General features: G+C 25.7%; 1 protein-coding gene across 2 annotated transcripts in view; it reads left to right on the forward strand.

Moving 5' to 3' along the window:
• The window catches only part of LOC126898749 (CD166 antigen homolog A), a 29,614-nt gene that overhangs the window by 12,658 nt on the left and 4,561 nt on the right, over positions 1–12,395 (forward strand). For both annotated transcript variants that reach the window (XM_050673057.1, XM_050673056.1), the window contains exon 3: positions 3,732–3,903. In XM_050673057.1, coding sequence (XP_050529014.1) covers positions 3,732–3,903 — 172 coding nt within the window. The remainder of the gene's footprint in view (positions 1–3,731; positions 3,904–12,395) is intronic.

The following is a 12,395-nucleotide window of genomic DNA, read 5'->3' on the forward strand; positions in this document are numbered from 1 at the left end:
TTGTCCTGTGCTATATACGCAATTCAACGAGCTACTTTTCGATGAATTTATCACAATGTACTTTTTTTTTTTTTATTCTTTCCGGTTTACATAATGTTGTTAACCATTGACCACGTCGGATTCTCAAAATTTATGACACGAACATGGCGTTCCGGTCGTTGGAAAACTGAAAGTCAGCATTAAATGGCTTCAGTATACAGTATCGTCAGCTCAAAACACATAATAATCTGGGGTTCCCTATCTATCGACAGATGATTAAGAGCCGTAACACATATACAATATAAAGTGCCGGCAATAAAACAGCCCCGAGAGGATTCCGCCCATCGCAAAAAGAGCGTCGCGGATAGGGCTCTCCCTGTTATCTGTGAATGTGCGTGGCGTTCATATTATTGTCAATACTACGTACGAATAATTTCACGTCCGTTGTGCTGTATGACTTATGATCGTAACGCATGACTCGAACATTTCCTCCGAGTCTGGAAATCCTCCACAGCCATTAAAAAAACGGCCAATGTATCGAAGGTATTACAAATCTTCCCCGCGTGTAAAGCCGGTTATTTTTTCTCCGCCAGTCACATTACAGGTCGACGGATAATCACAGAGCTTTTTCTTTCTTTTTGTACCGGTAATCCCTTTGATCATTTCAATTGATTTGTCCCCCGCCGCCAATCGAGAACACTACGGCTGCATCTTTCGAATTTCAAATTAAATATATACCGCATCATTTTACTGCGGAATCGCTCTTTGTTAAAAAACACCAATACATATATATATATATATATATAAATATTTGTCAGTTACAAGGTGCGGAGTTGCTGCTACAGTTGCGCCGTTGGTGGTTTTGAAGCGATTTTTTCATTGATTCTATGAATGGAGTATACGCTCTCATATATTCTACCGGATTTGCGTGCAATAAATACCCACCAAATCGCAATACCAGACTCTGTCTGAGGATATCGTTTGGAAATAAAATAAAAGCTTTTTCGCGATAGGAGAAAAAAACCATTTGGCCCGCATCGATAAATATCGTACCGTGATCTGGTTGTGGTGATGTGTCTGCACCATTATCGTTAATGTCTAAAGTAAACAATGTGTATACACTTTTGCGTTGTGCCTTGCAAATACAGTGCTACAGAGATGAAAACACATAGAATCGTTTACCTTCATTATTTTCAAATCTGCGTTAGTGGACTGTGAAACGTTTGGCGAACAGATAAGGGCTGTGGGGATGTATGTGACGAAATAAAATCCAGTATTTCATTCATTTTGCTCATTTGGTAATCATAATGTATCATTGGATAAAATATGCTCGCATTAAAAAGATAACGGAATCATTGCCAGTGTTTTAGGTAATGAAACTTTAGTCAGCAAAGTTGTATTCTATACATTGCAAAGTATGTAACGGTGTCTTATTGTGCTCGTTTTAAAGAATAACACGGAGATAAACTGATTAAACTACATAAAATAACTATTCTAAGGGATAATAAAAGCTCGTGGATTTCCTTAATCAAGATAATTTCGAAACAATATGTATATTTATATACTTGATAAATATTTCTGATTTAAGGGTTTAGGATTAAATTACCACATCAGCCAATTATTTTTTTCATCGAAAATTCATATCCAAAATATGAAAATGTTATTTTGCTTATTTAAAAAAACGACCACTATGCTAATTGAAAGGCAATCTTAATTATTAAAAGTATTTAGTTTTTAAACTAAATAATATTTAAAAATAAGTTATAATAGGACTTATAATCAGTTAAAATATCAATTTCAGTTATCAAGTTCTTTTAATTTTAAATCCTCGAATATTTATTGTCGTTATTAGTATCAAAACATAGTCTGTACTTTTTTTTTATCTATGTATAAACTATAATTTGTATGTACTTTTCTTTTTATACTCAAATACCTTAGGTTAATATAAATGTAATAAATTGAAATATAATAAAGTGGCACATCTACTGGGGATACTAGGGAGTAATGCAGCACTCTCAAACTTGATTTTAGCCCCCCAGCCTCTTTCTCTAAATTTTAACAACTATAGTTTTAAATGAACATTTTTATTTATAAAAAATGAATTATCTGAATTTTGCTATATATATTTTTTTCTTATCTTACTTTACGTTTATATCAAACTATTATTATAGGTAAATAAAATCGTTATTGTGAGTATACTGGGACATTTCTATATTAAGCTACTGCCGATCAACCACAATCGTTAGCTCAGTTATACAGCTATCTATAAACTACCATCATTAATATAGCCCTGCATATTATTTTGGTGGATTGTGAGCGGGTGTAGCCCCAACGGTTTTTGTGAGTTTACACAATTTCAGCATCCCTAGGATTTTTGCTCTAGTTGTGCCACTGATCTAATAATATTCATATTTTAGAGTTAGGAAATCTATTAGACATATTTTATTCTTCATCAATTTTTAATTTTGAAGAAATAAAAGTATACATTTATTAAAAATATGACATATATTGTGTATTAGGCAATTGTTTTTCCTTACCATTTACGTTAAAAAAGTCATTTAACAAGTGAAGATAATTTTTTTACAATAATCATTTAGATGTTGAATGTTCTTAAGACTGTTTTTCAAACTTTTAATTGTTTGTGATATAATTGGATAGATTAAATATCGATAAGCGAATTAAAGAAGAGTGTATAAACACATTTAAAATTTTTCCAGTGACATTTAATTTTGCTTCAAATTATACTTTTATTGCATAAATACAATAAAACTAACAATCACAATACTTAGTTTGTTATTGTGCATTATATACTCATGGAAGTATAATGTCTTATGGGTTTATTATTAGTTTCAGAAGTATTCGGTGGCTTTTTAAGTATTTTTACGTTAATACCCGACATTTAATATTCTCTGTTGGAATAATTACTAAGGGTTTGAAACTTTGTAAAATAATAACAGATTCCCTTGTGTTTGAACAATTGCTTGTACTTTCTAGGCGTTTGCGTAACATAGGAGCAAAATGAATGAAATTCATATACTAAAATATATGCAAGCCTAATATTACACCTCGTATTTTTAAGCTCCTCAGAGAATAGAGTTCACGGTTAAATTAACTGATTCTCGTTGACTGTATTAAATAAATACCTTTGTTGTGTTGTACCTTAATTATAACAAAAATCACGTAAAGTTTATATTTTTTTATCTATTTCAATCGATGCCATGTGTATAATAAATTACAGCATTTATTATATTCATACTATATAAACATAATAGATAATATTTACCGTCTGTTTACTTTGTACTAGTTAGTAAGTATTCAAATTTTGAATTTTATTCCTCACAAACACGAATAAATAAATGTATAACATTTCTATGTACTCATAATTATAGTTTATTATTTACTCACTTGTTTATCATATATAAAAATCAAAATTAACAAAAAAAACTTTCGTTTTCATGAGTCTGAAGATATTTTATAGAATTGGAATACCTTTAAGGTTACTATATATTATAACAATAGAGGAAAGGGAAAAATAAATTATTAAATTACTAAATTAATCCTGCGTTTATGTTGAGTTATAAATTGTACTTACATTTTCTATGTACTTATTATTTATGAAGTTTCGTTATAGAATTTATTATCCCTGTTAAAAGGAATTTATCGTGAGCTTTAATGATTAAATCTTTAATGTTTCATTATTATTTTAAATAACGTAGTAAATAATCGGAGATTGTATATTTTTTTAATTTCAGATGCCAAAGCTATGGCTCATATACTAAGACATCATCAGCAACGAGACAATACTGGATTGAGTACTTTAAGTCCTTTAGAACAATTGACTTGGCCTCATTCAGATGTAAAGTTACCATGTGGCATTTTACCCGTTTCAAATCATTCGTCTAATTGGTTACAAATGAAATTAAAGTAAGATGATGTATTACGAAGCATTAAAATATTTCCAAAAAAATATTTACATACACAGTACAAAAACAAAATAATTTCATAAAAGATAACTTAAAAATTGTTTATCTAAAAATAGTACAAAAAAAAGTATATTTGAAGAAAAATAACTTCTTATAAAAAATAACTAAAATAAATTACGTTGATGATAGCAAAAATAATTAAAGCATATAACTAGAGTAAGTTTTTTCGAGTCGAAATTCTACGGGAATATGAAAAAAATGTGTTCATTTAAAATTATAACGAAATGAATACCTAGAATGCATAACTATCTCAAAATATATGAAACTTCTATTTTTTTAAAAGCTTTTATTTGATAAATACAAATATATACCTCGTAAAATATCTATAATTTAAGTAAAATTAAAACTACATTAAAAATATTATTAATTTAAAAACTAAAAAATATTAAACTCAAAAGCCACAAAAAATTACTGAAAACTTTTTTCAGTAATTTTTTGTGGTTTTTTTTTTTTTTTTGTGACTTAGCCACAAGTGATAATTTTCTATTGTATCTATAATTTCTAAAAAAAACAGTACAATTGGGACCACCATAATGAGAAACTAGAATAATTAAGTCTAATAAAAAATAAAAATCTGTCAATTATATGTTCACTATCATAAAACGTCTGATACAATTAAAATAAAGAAAGACTTTAAAAAATNTCACTATCATAAAACGTCTGATACAATTAAAATAAAGAAAGACTTTAAAAAATATTAAAAAGTTAAAATATGTTATAAATTTTTATTTTTATAATTAATTAATCTGAGAAAACAAGTCACCTAGATGTTTTAATTTTTTTAATCTTAAAGTATATTTTAATAATTTTAACATCTACATAGTTTTTAAGGACAAAAATTTCCGAAACATTGTCAAAAATCAAATACCTACAGTATTTTGGTTATTTTTTTAGATTTTTATTGAAACATTTAAAAATAAATTTTTAATAGCTCGAAAATTGGATGTTTAATATTAGATTAGGAAACTAGATCATTTTATAAAGAACAAGATAGATAATACTAATGGAGGATCTTGAATTTAGTAAATTAATAGGTGAGGTATTATGAATATTTTAGGAATGGAATAAAATCAACGAGACTCTCTTGTTATTTAGAGTAGGGCAATTGAAAAGTAGGTGAGAAAAATCACTAACATGTTCAAAATCAGCAGTATTATCGTCAATGGTGGTATTTAAAAAAAAAGTACATCGATAGAATGATAATTTGCCATTATATTGTTAATAAAAATATGTTATTGATTCAATTTTTCTAAAAAAAAGTTATAATCATTTTAAATAACGGAAAAATTCACAAATTTCCCGTTTTCAACAGTTAACATTTTAATGAAATATTTTGACTTATAAAAAATGTTGAGAGTAACTTTTTCTATTAGATATGATTGAAATTTTTTTGGTTTATTGACCATCAATAATGATCCATAATAAGATAATTGTTAGTGACAATAAACGCCTAAATAACTAAAACTAAAAATATATGCATAACATAATGAAATTATTACTTTTTTTACTTTACATTGAAGGTAATATGTTTAAAATTGATATTTAAGTACAAAGCATAAATTTCTTAAAAAAAAAGTTGACTTAAATAGTTTTACCATAGACGAAGACATTATTTGTAAAAGAAATTTTTGTGTAAATAAATATTGAACCTTACTTAACAAGATCAAAATAAATGTTACAGTTAAAGTAAGCCAGTGAAATAATACACAAAATATCACTCAGTTAACAAGTTTTTTTTTATGCAACCTATAATTATATGGGTAAAATAATAATTGTCACATAATAAAACGCATTATATATCAATAAAAGTCGATTGGCTTTTTGTAATGATCATTTTTNTAAGTACAAAGCATAAATTTCTTAAAAAAAAAGTTGACTTAAATAGTTTTACCATAGACGAAGACATTATTTGTAAAAGAAATATTTGTGTAAATAAATATTGAACCTTACTTAACAAGATCAAAATAAATGTTACAGTTAAATTAAGCCAGTGAAATAATACACAAAATATCACTCAGTTAACAAGTTTTTTTTATGTAACCTATAATTATATGAGTAAAATAATAATTGTCACATAATAAAACGCATTATATATCAATAAAAGTCGATTGGCTTTTTATAATGATCATTTTCGACTCGTTAAATTCGATAAGGAAATACAGACTGTGATTAATAGCTATTTAATAATACTTGTTGTTCAAATATTTTGCGAGATCCGGAATACATTTTATTTTTCAATTTATCTAAAGCTCTTTGCAAATTTTTTATTTCATAGCTGTCACTGAAAATAAAAATGGGCTTTTATTATTTTCGTCGTTTTTTTTATATTCTGTAAATGCCAGTTGGCAAGTAAAATTCGCTATTCAACTTTTTAGTTGTGTTACACATTTTGCACACACTCGTATAAGAGATATAAAAATGGTTAACTTGAAAATTCATAGAATATATTTATATAAAATTACATAACGATTTGCATGACTACAATAACACATTATTTTCATATACGAAAATATCGTAAATGAAAAATTTCACTAGCATTACGAAAATATGCGCTAATATTCTGATGAAAATTACAACCGAAAAATAATAATAATAATAATAATCGTATTATAAATAACTTAATCATATTTTCAACGGTAAATCGAATTTTGTGAATTTCGAACATTCAAATCCGTTTACTGTCAATGTATTATGCAGATATAAGAATACAGAGGTTTTTTTTTTAAATAATAAATAAATATAATTTTATGATCTGTTAAATAATCGAGAAAAACAACTATTTGCTGTATAAATTAGATTTTCTTCGAGAGAAAATAATAAAATATTCAAAAATGTAAATTCATACTACTATAAAGTCGCTGTATCAAGTATAATAATACAATCTAAAATTTATATCTTATAAATCTGCCGACTACTAACGATTCGTAAAAAAAAAACCTAATCGATTTTAATTTTGAAATTTAATAAGAGTGAAAAATGTTTTATCATTGCAACTTCGTAAATGGCTTATGATTTAACACTATTATTGGTCTTAGTTGCCTCATCTGGAATTTGGTATAAAATTAATCCTATTAAAGTGCATTAGTAGTAATTATATACGCGGACTGTAATTTGATTACGTTAAAACTATCTACTTAAATTTAATCTTTTATACATAGTTATGCATGAAAGAAACTGCACATTACCAGTTTTCTTATAAAGTCCTTATAAAATATTATAACGCATATTTAATGTATTTTTAGCTCTAAGATACAACAGATGATCGTACTTTATCAATGTTATGTGTACAAATTTCGAATCTTAAATGAGCCGGAAAATGTATTCGTGTTAATCTATATTCTATGCGCGCTTTTAGCTAAACTTGTCTGGTTTGTTGGTTTGCATTAAACATTTATGATATTATAAGCATAGCAACCATTTCCTAAAGGAAAACTTCGAAAACATGTTTGTGTAAGTAACACCTATCAAGAATTTACAGTCTTGAAATACTCGGTAAAACTATCGAAGTCATTTTATTGTAACAAGCTTTTCTAATTGTAATAATCTTAATCAAATCTTTATACAAGACACTATGAATTTTAGATATTTACGATTGATAAAATCTTTATCTAGCAGCCTTTAATATCATAAAAACGTACGATGAGAATTCGAATTTTATAACTTATAACCGTTTTCGGATCAATTTTTCATTACCACAAGACATGTGAATGATATTTATTATGTTGTAGATTTTCATCGCATTTATCCTAATTTATTGAACGGAGCATATACAGCCTACTTATGATTCACTCGCATATCCAACTATTGATTTATTTTATTTTGTTTGACCATACTAGAATTTCTCGTCTACATTAATATAAATAACTGTTTGCTTAGTACCGAGTAGCCCATCATAAAATATTGTTACAAACAAAACATTAAGCTTGAATGAACACAAACAAATATGTACAATAATTGTGTACTAATAACAAGAGTTCATCGTTAAATGTTGATCGCAGAATAAATGAGCGTTTTAATGAAAGCGCTCTGTCTTTGGAATAACATCCATACTGTTGGGTTTTAATTAACGACATAGCCGACAAAGGCGTTCGAAAAGTTATGTCGCATTCGACAAAAGAATGTTAGATATTATAGTCGAGGGATTTGAAAATCGAAAAATCTCCACTTTTTTCTGTTGAAATTTTAAATCATTGCGCTGCTTAAACTGAACATTGCAAAAAACATAAACATAAATTCAAGTTAGTCACGAGAAAGTCGTTTGAGTGATTATGTAAATAAGGTGGAAATAGTGAAACAAATTTATTAGCTAGGCGTTTCAAATAGAAAAGTGATTGAATGAAACGAGATAGAAATTAGAAATAAAATGGAAGATATAATAACTGTCGATGACGTATAGCAAACGACCGTTTTGGATGATTTGTCAATATTAATTCCATGTAGCCCCAGGGCAAATAGACAAAAACTTATTGCATGTTACTACTTCAGAACTATAGTCAAACATTTCCCGGAGATTGGATGTTTTAAAATACATAGCAAATATAAATATCAAGTTTTTAGAATAAGACCAGTAGGTTTAAACCTCTTTTGAATCGTTGAAATACGACACTTTTGATAGTCAAAAGGACACTCAATAAAACCGAAAATAATAAAATTAAATATAATGTGTGGTGTTTTTTTTTTATTTTTAACTATATTCTACAGTTATGAGAATCTTGTAACTTAATTAATAAGTAAAACGATGATTATAAGATTGCAATAATGTTATTAAACAGACATAAGCATTCTGATATTAAACTGTTGGCGCATTCTTTATTATTAAATCAAAATTTAAAACGTTATTTTTTCAAAAAATATATTTTTTTGATAAATCTAATAATTTTTATTATTAAAAAAAAATTTATTATATGCAGATTGCTCAAATGATTTGAAATATTCCTATAAAAAAAATATTTTTAATTAGTTTTCAATTAATTTATAGTTGTTGGAACAATATTTTCCTTTTGTTCTGGGACAAAATTAAAATATTATACCAAAACTCATAAATCGATCAAAAATTAATTAAAATTCATAATTTTATTTTTATTTGATTTGAGTACTGTCGAATCAATAACAATATTTAAAAATAATTCCACAAAAATAAAAATTGATGGTTATACTAAATAAAATGAATTTGTAGACAAAAAAAAAACTTTTTCATCTCTGTTAAAAGGTATTAATCCAAAATTATAAAAATTAAATAATCCCTACTAAACAATTGAAATATATTCTATAAACTTTATTATACATTTAAATATGCTTTATAATAATATTTCACATTAATTATTATACATAATAAGAATTAGCACCATAACAATAAAAATTGTAAACTTCATTCAACTTGTTTACTATTAGCCTGAACTTCGCTCAAAAAAAAAAGTACATCTGTTTTCATATTAAAATTTTATCTTTAAAGTTAAACATTTTTTAAAATAAGGTCGTTAAGAATGTCATTCAAGAATCAAAAGCTTCAACGATGTTTAAAAAGAAAGTAAAACTTTTTCAAAAGAACACTCTGATATGAATAATCTGAAAATGGTCTCGCTGCCCGTAGGCCATCCGATGATACCAAGTGATATTTTATCATTACAGAATAAAAAAAATAATATCAAACATGAAAAACATTGTATAATAATGTGTACTTTGCAGAAAGTATTGAAGAAAACATTTATTTGAAATAAAACCAAAAACTATAAACACATCATTACGAATACTTTTAACTCCCCTTAGGCTTTAACCGCTTTAAAACGTACATTAATGAACTCTACACAAAAGCTCTTTTTATATAAAGTAGGGTCTTGATGATTTGCAATACAGTTTTTAGAGACCACATCTGAATTTTGCACAATGAAGTGAATAATTCAAGAGTAAAATGGTTTATCTATTTGTACATACATGACATTTATATATATATATACGATGTTCTGATATTTAATAACTTTTGATCCAATAAATGATCAGATTAGAATCAAAGTCATAATTGACCATTACGAATTTTTTGGAAGAAAACAAAGAAGGTGAAATGTGAATTTACGAATAAACAATGAATTTTTAATATATTTCTTTTAAATGCTTTTTAAAAGCAATATAACATTTTTTTGTTGTTTAGTAAATTGTTTTTTCAGATTTTTTACGTTTTATGAATAAATTTTTCAATAGTTATTTGTAAGTTTTGATTTCAAACTACACAAATATTTTTCACTGATTAGGCTGAACCGATTTTTAGTTGTTAAAATAATAACTAAATAAACTTCATATAATAATTCCAGTAATTAATAATATGTTATTAATTTGCTATGATTAATTATGTTATTTATGTTTGAGGTGTAACCAAAACCACTTTATAAAGAATAATTTAGATCTAACTTACAAAGTTTATAACTTTAAAAAGTTTTCACGGGGAAATTATAAAAAGTTATAATATTGTTGTATACAAAGTGATTCTTTTAAAATTAGCCACTCGATTTCTCTTAAAATAATAATTATGCTAAGAAAATTATTTTTGATATTTTTTAATTATACATATTTCTTGATTCATTAATAAGTTAATTTTTTTTAATAATACTTAAAAGTTACAAATATTTTTAAATATAGAATAGAAGAATATCGCGGCAGAGTAATGCGTAATGATAAAAATAACATAATCCATTTTTCACTACTGTATATTTTAAAATAGTTATAATTTCTGAAATAATGGGTAAAAGTTGTCATCGTTCAGCCATTTTCTTTATTAGATCACTTTTTGTTATAAGCTAGTTAAATATGTATTTTTTCATTTAAAATAAAAAACTTGACACCCTTATAAGGTATAAGGGATAAATTAAAAAGATTATTATAATTCATAATTCAGGAAATATATATAACTAAAAAAAAATAATTATTTTCTTAACATAATTATTATTTTAAAGAGAAATCTATTAGTTAATATTAAAAGAATCACCTTGCATTGAACAACGTTATAACACTTTATAATTTTTGAATTTTGTTACTTTATCGTAAGCCTTTGAAATTGAACATTTTTTTGGAAAGGGCAGTCCCCTTCTTTGAAATATATATATTGGATGTACATTAAAAATTGAAAATATTTATAACTAATATTTAAATTATTTATATATTTTTTTTTTTTTGTAAAGGGGGTTAAATGAGAAATTACCCCCTCCTTTTAATGGAACTATATCGTTTGACCTAAAATATAGACAAATTAATTGAAAAAAATATTTTTGTTAAGTTAAGTTTAAAGATTAATATTTTATGCAAAAGGAGTGACTTTTAATTCCCAATAAGCAAGTTAAATAGTTTTAAGTAAAAATAGATTTAAATAATGTCAAAATTTATCAATTAAAAATAATATTTTTTGGAGAATTTCCACCATTTACGAAAAATGAGGAAAAAATTTTCAATTTTTCATGGTATTTTTTCTTTAACTAGATACAATAAGTGATCTTTAACTTATTGTTGAATAAACTTGATTCTGTGAGAGCTAAGAAAAAGTAGTGATAGTCACAAAAAAAAAAAAAAAATTAAAACAAATTACATCTTAATAAAATAAATACCTCTCAACTTCGCATCGAAGCTAAAACGGTACTTTAATTTTTTTTTAAATAGACATTTTTAGCCCTTTTCTTTTAAAAAATTCGATTGGTCAATGATTATTTTAGGATAATGATTTATCAAGTTACAAGCACTTTAATACATCAAGTAGATATAGATCGCGGATGGAGTGTATGTATACCATTAGAAACAGCACCTACCTGCGCTAAAAATTATAGTGTAAAGTTTTGTTAATATTTTGAGTGTAAATATAAATTACTACTACATTAGGTTAAAGTTAATTTAAGTATTTAAAACCAAATAAAATAATTTTTGNACTTAAATACTTAAAACCAAATAAAATAATTTTTGGTTTAATTGTAAATTTAATTCGATGTTTTGAAAATTGTATGCTATTAAAGCACATTCTTGGACAGGATTTTATTTATTTAGGATAAGTTTAAAAGAAAATTTTGTCTTCTTCACTCAATACAATCATTAAAATCATAAACATTTTGTGAATAAATTTCACGGAACACCCTTGTAATATATACCTGAATAAATACCAAGTGAAAATTATTATGTAATTAGGCAAAAGAAATTAATTCGTATTTAGACTTAATAAAAAAAAACGGTAGCACAGTGGGGTCGCGGCATAGTGGGGACGTTACATAGTTGGGTCCAGTATAGATTTAATCTGACAGTGATTAAAATCACTATCATAAGAAACGCTTCGATGCAAATCTGTAGATAGTGTTTAATTTTAAAAAATTGATGGATAATTGCAAAAGCAACATCAACTTCTATTAAAATAAAATACAAAACCCATAATTATCATACAAAAATAGTATATTTTTCAATATGGTA

The sequence above is a fragment of the Daktulosphaira vitifoliae genome, unplaced genomic scaffold (assembly GCF_025091365.1).
Source record: "Daktulosphaira vitifoliae isolate Bord-2020 unplaced genomic scaffold, ASM2509136v1 Scaffold_2, whole genome shotgun sequence".
NCBI lineage: Eukaryota > Metazoa > Arthropoda > Insecta > Hemiptera > Phylloxeridae > Daktulosphaira > Daktulosphaira vitifoliae.